The sequence below is a fragment of the Notolepis coatsorum genome (assembly GCF_963971535.1).
Source record: "Notolepis coatsorum genome assembly, chromosome: 12".
Taxonomy (NCBI): domain Eukaryota; kingdom Metazoa; phylum Chordata; class Actinopteri; order Aulopiformes; family Paralepididae; genus Notolepis; species Notolepis coatsorum.
In genome coordinates this window covers 5402970-5414478 of record NC_140176.1, presented here as the reverse complement: position 1 = coordinate 5414478, position 11509 = coordinate 5402970, and the positions used below count along the sequence as shown (strand labels likewise).

Below are 11509 nucleotides of genomic sequence, written 5' to 3'. Positions count from 1 at the left end.
CCCCCCACCCTCTCTCTCTAGAACCCCCCACCCTCTCTCCAGAACCCCCCACCCTCTCTCCAGAACCCCCCACCCTCTCTCCAGAACCCCCCACCCTCTCTCCAGAACCCCCCACCCTCTCTCTCTAGAACCCCCCACCCTCTCTCTCTAGAACCCCCCACCCTCTCTCTAGAACCCCCCACCCTCTCTCTCTAGAACCCCCCACCCTCTCTCTCTAGAACCCCCCACCCTCTCTCTCTAGAACCCCCCACCCTCTCTCTCTAGAACCCCCCACCCTCTCTCTAGAACCCCCCACCCTCTCTCCAGAACCCCCCACCCTCTCTCTAGAACCCCCCACCCTCTCTCCAGAACCCCCCTCCCTCTCTCTAGAACCCCCCACCCTCTCTCCAGAACCCCCCACCCTCTCTCTAGAACCCCCCACCCTCTCTCTCCAGAACCCCCCACCCTCTCTCCAGAACCCCCCACCCTCTCTCTAGAACCCCCCACCCTCTCTCTCTAGAACCCCCCACCCTCTCTCTAGAACCCCCCACCCTCTCTCTAGAACCCCCCACCCTCTCTCTAGAACCCCCCACCCTCTCTCTAGAACCCCCCACCCTCTCTCTAGAACCCCCCACCCTCTCTCTAGAACCCCCCACCCTCTCTCTAGAACCCCCCACCCTCTCTCTAGAACCCCCACCCTCTCTCTAGAACCCCCCACCCTCTCTCTAGAACCCCCCACCCTCTCTCTAGAACCCCCCACCCTCTCTCTAGAACCCCCCACCCTCTCTCTAGAACCCCCCACCCTCTCTCTAGAACCCCCCACCCTCTCTCTAGAACCCCCCACCCTCTCTCTAGAACCCCCCACCCTCTCTCTAGAACCCCCCACCCTCTCTCTAGAACCCCCCACCCTCTCTCTAGAACCCCCCACCCTCTCTCTAGAACCCCCCACCCTCTCTCTAGAACCCCCCACCCTCTCTCTAGAACCCCCCACCCTCTCTCTAGAACCCCCCACCCTCTCTCTCTAGAACCCCCCACCCTCTCTCTAGAACCCCCACCCTCTCTCTCTAGAACCCCCCACCCTCTCTCTAGAACCCCCCACCCTCTCTCTAGAACCCCCCACCCTCTCTCTCTAGAACCCCCCACCCTCTCTCTCTAGAACCCCCCACCCTCTCTCTCTAGAACCCCCACCCTCTCTCCAGAACCCCCCACCCTCTCTCTCTAGAACCCCCCACCCTCTCTCTAGAACCCCCCACCCTCTCTCTCTAGAACCCCCCACCCTCTCTCTAGAACCCCCCACCCTCTCTCCAGAACCCCCCACCCTCTCTCTAGAACCCCCCACCCTCTCTCTCTAGAACCCCCCACCCTCTCTCTCTAGAACCCCCCACCCTCTCTCCAGAACCCCCCACCCTCTCTCTCTAGAACCCCCCACCCTCTCTCTCTAGAACCCCCCACCCTCTCTCTAGAACCCCCCACCCTCTCTCTCTAGAACCCCCCACCCTCTCTCTAGAACCCCCCACCCTCTCTCCAGAACCCCCCACCCTCTCTCTAGAACCCCCCACCCTCTCTCTCTAGAACCCCCCACCCTCTCTCTCTAGAACCCCCCACCCTCTCTCCAGAACCCCCCACCCTCTCTCTCTAGAACCCCCCACCCTCTCTCTAGAACCCCCCACCCTCTCTCCAGAACCCCCCACCCTCTCTCTAGAACCCCCCACCCTCTCTCTCCAGAACCCCCCACCCTCTCTCTAGAACCCCCCACCCTCTCTCCAGAACCCCCCTCCCTCTCTCTAGAACCCCCCACCCTCTCTCCAGAACCCCCCACCCTCTCTCTAGAACCCCCCACCCTCTCTCTCCAGAACCCCCCACCCTCTCTCCAGAACCCCCCACCCTCTCTCTAGAACCCCCCACCCTCTCTCCAGAACCCCCCACCCTCTCTCTAGAACCCCCCACCCTCTCTCTAGAACCCCCCACCCTCTCTCTAGAACCCCCCACCCTCTCTCCAGAACCCCCCACCCTCTCTCCAGAACCCCCCACCCTCTCTCTAGAACCCCCCACCCTCTCTCTAGAACCCCCCACCCTCTCTCTAGAACCCCCACCCTCTCTCTAGAACCCCCCACCCTCTCTCCAGAACCCCCCACCCTCTCTCTAGAACCCCCCACCCTCTCTCTAGAACCCCCCACCCTCTCTCTCCAGAACCCCCCACCCTCTCTCTAGAACCCCCCACCCTCTCTCTAGAACCCCCCACCCTCTCTCCAGAACCCCCCACCCTCTCTTCAGAACCCCCCACCCTCTCTCCAGAACCCCCCACCCTCTGGCACCTTGAAGCTCTGGAACATGTCCAGGTTCTGCTGCCTGAACTGGAAGTACTGGGCCAGCAGCCTGAAGGTCTCCGCCTGGTCGAACTTCCGGGCGCGCAGGAAGCGCAGGATGAAGTCGTCGTCCGTCCGCAGGAACCCGATGTCCGGCCTCGTCACGATCATGTCCCGCACCTGCGGGCGGGGTCAGAGGTCGGAGGTCGTTCACCGTCGTCATCATAATAACGAATCATCGTTAAATCACCCTTTCACTGCCCAACCCGGTTAACCCTTTCACTCATGCGACGATACTCAGAAGGTTAACCCTTTCACTGCCACCACACAGCAGCGGGTTAACCCTTTCACTGCCACACTACGGCAGGTTAACCCTTTCACTGCCACCCGACAGCGGGTTAACCCTTTCACTGCCGCACTACCAACCCGGTTAACCCTTTCACTGCGACGATACTCAGAAGGTTAACCCTTTCACTGCCACACAGCAGCAGGTTAACCCTTTCACTGCCACACGACGGAAGGTTAACCCTTTCACTGCCACCCGACGGCGGGTTAACCCTTTCACTGCCGCACTACCAAACCCGGTTAACCCTTTCACTCATGCGACGATACTCAGAAGGTTAACCCTTTCACTGCCACACAGCAGCAGGTTAACCCTTTCACTGCCACACAACGGAAGGTTAACCCTTTCACTGCCACCCAACGGCAGGTTAACCCTTTCACTGCCACCCGACAGAAAGTTAACCCTTTCACTGTGACAATACACATAAAGTTAACCCTTTCACTGCCACACAAGAGCAGGTTAACATGCCTTTATTTGGTCATTTACAAATGGTACCTGGTTTACTAAAAGGTTAATTTCCTTTTTTTACCTGCTGTGCATCTAGAACCTTGGAGTGTATCTACATCTAGAACCTTGGAGTGTATCTACATCTAGAACCTTGGAGTGTATCTACATCTAGAACCTTGTAGTGTATCTACATCTAGAACCTTGGAGTGTATCTACATCTAGAACCTTGGAGTGTATCTACATCTAGAACCTTGGAGTGTATCTACATCTAGAACCTTGGAGTGTATCTACATCTAGAACCTTGGAGTGTATCTACATCTAGAACCTTGGAGTGTATCTACATCTAGAAACTTGGAGTGTATCTACATCTAGAACCTTGGAGTGTATCTACATCTAGAACCTTGGAGTGTATCTACATCTAGAACCTTGGAGTGTATCTACATCTAGAACCTTGGAGTGTATCTACATATAGAACCTTGGAGTGTATCTACATCTAGAACCTTGGAGTGTATCTACATCTAGAACCTTGGAGTGTATCTACATCTAGAACCTTGTAATGTATCTACATCTAGAACCTTGGAGCGTATCTACATCTAGAACCTTGGAGTGTATCTACATCTAGAACCTTGTAGTGTATCTACATCTAGAACCTTGGAGTGTATCTACATCTAGAACCTTGGAGTGTATCTACATCTAGAACCTTGGAGTGTATCTACATCTAGAACCTTGGAGTGTATCTACATCTAGAACCTTGGAGTGTGTCTACATCTAGAACCTTGGAGTGTATCTACATCTAGAACCTTGGAGTGTGTCTACATCTAGAACCTTGAAGTGTTCCTGCATCTAGAACCTTGGAGTGTATCTACATCTAGAACCTTGGAGTGTATCTACTCTAGAACCTTGGAGCGTATCTACATCTAGAACCTTGGAGTGTATCTACATCTAGAACCTTGAGGCGTATCTACATCTAGAACCTTGGAGTGTATCTACATCTAGAACCTTGGAGTGTATCTACATCTAGAACCTTGGAGTGTATCTACATCTAGAACCTTGGAGTGTATCTACATCTAGAACCTTGGAGTGTATCTACATCTAGAACCTTGGAGTGTATCTACATCTAGAACCTTGGAGTGTATCTACATCTAGAACCTTGGAGTGTATCTACATCTAGAACCTTGGAGTGTCCCTGCAGTATATCTAGAGCTAGCTTGCATACGTCCCATGGGTCGGACATGTGAGGCTACTAAGTGTAGTATTTGATTTGATTTGATTTGAAATCTTTATTTCGAAACATGTAAATAAATACAAACAATATAAAATCAGGGGGCGGATGGGTGGCGCAGCGGACATTGCGCTCGTCACCAACGCAAGAGACACCGGTATCGAATAACCGGCTGTCGGCGTTGCCTCCGGCTTGGGCCGGCCGTCATACGAACTCAATTGGCAGAGTTAGCGGGTGGGAAGTCGATGGGGTGGTAACCTGGACGTTGTGGACACTAGCGACTCCTACAGGTCGGTTGGGGGACGCCTGCACAGCAGAGACAAGAAAATGGCGGGGGCAGTGTGAGCCTCCCACACGTTACTCCTCGCCAAATGAGAGTCCGCGCTGGCAGGTGAAAAGATGCGACTGGCTGCCTACACATGTATCGGAGGGGACATGCGATGGGCTTCTATCCTCCCTACAACCGGCCAGTGGGGGGCACATGCGAGCAACGTTCAAGACAGGGGAGGGGAGAATTGGCACGGCAAAATTGGGATGGGAGAAAAAGATTTAAAAGAGGAGAAAAAAGTGGATAAAAATATATATATATATAAAATCAAAACAAATGATTGATCTTAAGAAATTAAATGGAAGAAAATATAAAAAAATAAACAAAAGCAAAACATAACTCAATTGACATGTTCGAAAAGGAGTAGGAAGAAGTATACACTTATTTAAGTGAATTTATCCTACCCCTTTTCCACTACTCAAATGTGTACTAATTTAAAACTTTACAAAACAAATATATATATATATATGCAAAACAAAAAACAAAAACTATATATGTAAAACATGAAAGAAATAAAATAAAAATGTAAACACCCGTGAATGTCAAATCCCTTCCTCATCCCTGTGTAGCCGGTCCAACGCTGAACCTGCCACTATTTCAACCATGCCTTGAGTGGGAGTCGAACCCCGGGCGTCCGCACCGGGTCCAGCAACACAAACCGCTGCGCCAAGAAAGGAATTCCTCCCTAAGCGCTCAGTTTGGATGCCTCTGGGGAGTGAGTTTTACTTCCATGTACCGTAGTCACACTATCGCGGTACATATCCGTTACACCTGTACCTCGTGAACATCATTTCCTCATCATTCAGTTTGAATTGTCTCATATTATTGTATAAGTATGATAGTATACCTGCTGTATATCTTGGTGCAGTGTGTCTGGGTTCTCGTTCAGCTCCAGGCGAGCCTTCTCTGTGGTGTCCGAGCTCAGGCAGGCGTGCAGGTGGGTCATCTTGTGGCCGTCGGTCGTTTTGGTCCTCCAGCCGGCGTGATGTCGATGTGAAAACCCCCTCGCTGGACACAAGGATATATACTGCACACTTCAATACTGCTGGTCGAGGAGGCCGAGGGACCTCTCTTTGTCTCTCCCTCCCTCTCTCTCTCTCTCTCTGTCTCTCTCTCTCTCTCTCTCTCTCTCTCTCTCTCTCTCTTCCTTACACGGTGTCTCTCTGTCTGACGCGGTGGGAGTCGACTTGGTTCAGTTTGCCGTCCATGTTGTCTCAGTGTCGATGAATAGAAGAGAAGTTTTATTATCAAACAGTCATTAGAGAGGCTGCTATAACTATACTGCAGACTGTGGGTGGGTTGGTTGGTTTGTTAGTTAGTTATAGTTACTTCACGCATGCGCTCATTCAAAGGCTTCTGAAGTCATAATACAGTTGGTCGAGCAACAACACCTGATTCGTCGTCAACACGCTCCCCAACTGACCCCTCTGAGCTCAGGTAGCCCCCTCAGGTAGCCCCCTCAGGTAGCCCGCTCAGGTAGCCCACTCAGGTAGCCCGCTCAGATAGCCCCCCTCAGGTATAGCCCCGCTCAGATAGCCCCCTCAGGTAGCCCCCTCAGGTAGCCCCCTCAGGTAGCCCCCTCAGGTATAGCCCCCTCAGGTAGCCCCCTCAGGTAGCCCCCTCAGGTAGCCTGCTCGCTCCACACACGGTCACTGTGTTCCAACTGGAAAAAGGAATTCACGTGTCGGGACTTGAACTGTCACCGTTCACCAACCAAAACGCTTCTACAACTCACTTTTCGGCAGGTATAGCCAGTGTGTCTTCAATTCAGGTTGTTTTTTCGTTGCTTCCTGAACATATTTTGGCTTTTTTTTTTTACTACAAAGTAGAATTGTCTGGTTAATCTCTGAAAGCACTGGTGGTTACTATACATCCAGTCGACTACAATAACACCGGCTCCATCTTTATAGCTTCCCATTCAGAACGTCCCTCACTATAGCTCTATACGAGACAGGACACTTAAAGCTGATAAACAAACAATCTCGCTCGCTGTGATCTTGTATATCGGGTTGTATATTGAAGGTATATTTTGGTTTTAAAAGGTGGCCTCTAAGGTATAAGAGCTGTCCTCACAGGTATTGCCGTGCACCTCTGTCCTCATGTGGAGGTGCAGTACACACACACACACACACACACACACACACACACACACACAGGGTTCCTATCAGTTACAAGAAGATACCGTCACAGTATCTAAGGTGACAAGGTTCCACGTTTCTTTTTTGAGTGTGTGAAAGAAAACACACACACACAGGCGACACTCTTCATCGCGAAGAGGAGGAGGAGGAGTGAGATGCCGTGGGTTAGAAGAAGGACGCTTTTTCTTCTCCTCCTTCAGACCAAATCCTCATTCAAGTACAATCCCAATGCGTGTGTCTGCGTGTGATCGTTGTCTGAAAAAGGTGGAATGTCCCTTTAGAGAAGCAGGGGTCGGTGGGATCCGGGAGTCGTAAGAGGGACAGTGTTGGAGGAACGATACAGGAGGGAGAGAAAGAAAGGAAAGTCTTTCATTTTACAAGCCTGCGTCCTTTTTGACCTTTACGGAGAGTTGCCAGGTAGATCCTGGGGTTTAGTCTTTGTTCCTCTACACATTACTGTCACAACTCACCACGTCCACTTCCGGGTCACAGGAAGGTCGTGTGGGGCGGCTTGGTGGTCTGTTGTGTGAGTCTCCTCAACCTATAGAACAATAACAGAACAGAGTAGATCACAGAACAGATCAGATTGATTGATTGAAAACATTATTAACAGATTGCAGAATGGGTATACAATACAGTATACGGCCCAATACAAAACAAACTGCTAAGAGGATGAAGACCAGAAAAAGACCTTCGTCTTGTTTACATCGGGGTCCCCCCATTTTAAATTCATCAGGACATTTATGACATACGAGACATACAGATATACAGAACTGTGTAGTAAAAAGAGATCATAAAAAAATTTATACATCCGAAGGGGAAGAAACTGTACATTGGGGGGGGGGGAACATATCAGAACAGAACATATCAGATCAGAAGAGGTCAGAACAGAACACAACACAACACAACACAACAGAATGCTCCTCTTAACCACAAGCTGACACTGCAACATATGAATCTACATATCAGAGGTGTTGAAGAAACACACACACACGCACGCACACACGCACACACACACACACACGCACACACACACACACACACACACACACACACATATACGTCACACACACACACACTTTCAGTTGAATTGTTCTTCTATGTTTTGATGTCAAGTGCTAGTTTATAATAATAATAATAATAATAATAATAATAATAATAATAATAATAATAATAATAATAATAATAATAATAATAATAATAATAATAATAATAATATTATTTAATAATAATAATAATAATAATAATAATAATAGTAATAATGATAATAATAGTAATGTACACTACACGTGTATCCATTCACTGCGACATATGATCCCAGAGGGGTTGGCTTGGCAGGGTCTGAGCCATGCAGCCCATGGGGCATCAGCGCTGCATGTAGCCCAATAGCATGCAGCTCTGTGGAGCTATAGCAGGGCTAGCCGCCGGGTTATTATGATCAGGCTGCCAGATGCTGTCTGTCTTTATCCGGAATAATGAAGCTATATAATGTGGCCTAAAAACGTGATCTTTGTCCAGGATAATAACAATAGCAGTGCAGAAGCTTGTATGTATCGCATGTGATGCCTGCTATATATATAAGGTAAGAAGACGATTTGTACAAATTTTTACAATGTGTTGGCGGGCAGGTATATAGTTGTCCCGTCATCATAATTCACTTAACATTATGGAAAAGAAAAGCGTTGTATTTCATGTTGTGTGATGCCCGGGAGGGGGGGGGGGGGCTCCCCTCCTCCTCCCTCCCCTCCTCCTCCCTCCTCTCCTCTCCTCTCTTGTCCTCTCCCCTCCTCCTCCCTCATCCCCTCTCCTCTCTTGTCCTCTCCCCTCCTCCTCCCTCATCTCCCCTCCTCCTCCCTCATCTCCTCTCCTCTCTTGTCCTCTCCTCTCGTCTCCCATCAGATCCCCTCCTCCCTCCTCTCCTCTCCTCTCGTCTCCCCTCCTCCCTCCCCTCCTCTCCTCCTCTCCTCTCCTCTCTTGTCCTCTCCTCTCCCACCAGATCCCCTCCTCCTCCCTCCTCTCCTCTCCTCTCTTGTCCTCTCCTCTCCTCTCCCATCAGATCCCCTCTCGTCCTCCATCTGCCACTCTCATCAGTTGCGTCAGATGACGCGCCCACCACCACCACCACCCACCACCACCACAAACAATCTGTTTCAAACCTGCTGCTGCCCCGACCGACATGATCAAACGGGGGAAAAGACGGGCAGAAATATCCCCCCATAATAAATGCATATTATTTCACCCTAATGATTTGAGATGAATAGTGAAATATATACCCAGAGACAGAGTAGAGCCCGTCGTCACGCCCTGCGCTGCCGCCGCGGAGCCGCTATTAGGTGGAGAGTAACGGTAACGGACCTGCACCGAACACCCGTCGGCCTGCTGCTGCTGCTGTTCGGGATCGGGATCGGGACCGCGTCCATCGGTGATTATTCCAGCAGCAACGATCAAATTATATATATCCCGGCCGCGAGACAAAAACACCTCCGAGTCCAATGATCAAAAGTAATCCTTTACGATGCGATTCGGCATTGTTACCATTGACGTCGGTGCTGAAACGGTACTCCTCTCCCTCCCGGAGTGCGAGGATGTGAGTGTGTGTGTATTATGCGTGTGTGTGTCTTGTGTGTGTGAGTGTGATGATGGTGTGACCCGTTCTTTAACGGAGGGCCATGCGCGCTCCCAGCTGTGGTGTGTGTGTGCGCCTCTCTCTGGGACCGACCGACTGGCTGGAGGCTTTTACGTGCCCGCGCAGTCTCACACACGCGCGCGCACACACACACACGCGTGAGCTGCTAGAACAGCAGGGGTTCTCGACGACAGCCAGGGGTCCCCTCCCCTCCCCTCCCCTCCCCAGTCAGAGGGTCTTCAGAAAAATGGGTAATATAATTTCACAAAAATTTAGCCATAATAAGAGAGAATATACTGTAGAATGACTATATACTCAAATAGGTTTCAAATGTTTGCAGTCTAATGGTGTATCAATGTGGGGGCTGTAGCATAATGTGTATCAATGTGGGTGTCTCTAGACTAATGTGTATCAATGTGGGGGTCTGTAGCATAATGTGTATCAATGTGGGGGTCTCTAGTATAATGTGTATCAATGTGGGGGTCTGTAGTCTAATGTGTATCAATGTGGGGGTCTGTAGTCTAATGTGTATCAATGTGGGGGTCTGTAGCATAATGTGTATCAATGTGGGGGTCTCTAGTATAATGTGTATCAATGTGGGGGTCTGTAGCATAATGTGTATCAATGTGGGGGCTGTAGTATAATGTGTATCAATGTGGGGGTCTGTAGTATAATGTGTATCAATGTGGGGTCTGTAGCATAATGTGTATCAATGTGGGGGTCTGTAGTATAATGTGTATCAATGTGGGGGTCTCTAGACTAATGTGTATCAATGTGGGGGTCTGTAATGTGTATCAATGTGGGGGTCTGTACATCACACTACCATCACATTAGTGAACATCACTTCTGATGCTCATGGCCTTCTCTGTATACGACACATTCACAAGAAAAGATTTGGGGAGACTGCGTTCTCATTTTGTGCACCCACCTTGTGGAATGCACTGCCAGCTTTCATCAGGGTTGCAACCTCAGCAAACATTTTCAAATCAAAAGTCATTGTTCCAATATTGCTTTTCTTCCCTGATTTCTGCTATATAGGTTTTCGCTTGTCATCCCTTACCCTAACCTGGGTTCGTATCCCTTTCCCTGGTTGCTGCCGTTTTCTCCTGTATTTAGTATCCTTAGTATTTTAGTACAATTCCATGTCTGTGTATCTTGTGTATTTGCACCATACTATGTGAATTATGTTATGTGTATCTTGTATATTTGCACCATATATGTATGACTGTTGCTATGTTTACTGTTATGTTGCATTTTAGTATTTATATTTCAGTACTGTGTGCCTTGTGTAGGCTACCTTGAGTACCTTCTGTATCATTGCTGCTTGTTTGATTGATTGAAAATTGTATTAAAGATTGCAGAATGGGTACAGTACAGTACAGCTCAATACACACAATTGTTAAGAGGATGCAGACCAGAGAAAGACTTTTGTCTTGTTTACATCAGGGTCCCCCATTTTCAATTCATCATAACATTTATGACATACACGACATACAAATATACAATACTGTTTAGGAGACAGAGTTGATTTGATTTCTTTATTTCGAACATGCAATGAATACAACAAACAATAACAAAAAGCAAAACAACTCAATCTGCATGTTCGAAAAGGAGTAGGAAGAAGTATACACTTATTTAATCCTACCCCTTTTCCACTACTCAAATGAGTGTACTATTTTAAACATAAAAAAGAAAAGGAAAAAAAATATATATATATGCAAAACAAAAAACAAAAACTATATATGTATAAAATAAAATAAAATAGAAAACAAAATAAAAATGTAAACACCCGTGAATACCCGTGAATATTTTAGAGTTTCTAAAAGAGAGTATATTTGAGGGGGAAGAAACTGGGGGTTGGGTGGGGGGGGGTTGGATGTGTACAGGGGCCAGTTTCGAATTGCAGCCACCCGTAGGTGCGCTTTTTTTTTTTTAATCCTCTTTTTCTCCGCCTGATTTTAAAAATGTTCTCCCCATCCCAATTTAGTCGTTATGCCAATTCCCCCCCTCCCCTACCTGGTTGTTGTGCGCATGTTCCTCCTACTGGTCGGTACAAGGGAACCCTGAAGTCCACCACACGCTTCCTCCGACACATGTGGAGACAGCCAGTGGCTCTCTTC

At 48.8% G+C, this 11509-nt stretch overlaps 1 protein-coding gene across 1 annotated transcript in view; it reads right to left on the bottom strand.

The window, feature by feature from the left end:
• Window positions 1-5571, bottom strand: part of LOC311238167 (clavesin-1-like) — a gene marked incomplete at both ends in the record, with an annotated part of 13378 nt that extends 7807 nt beyond the window's left edge. The window contains 2 exon segments of the mRNA XM_084326180.1: window positions 2295-2465; window positions 5473-5571. Coding sequence (XP_084182306.1) covers window positions 2295-2465; window positions 5473-5571 — 270 coding nt within the window.
• Between the last annotated feature and the right edge of the window lie 5938 nt (window positions 5572-11509).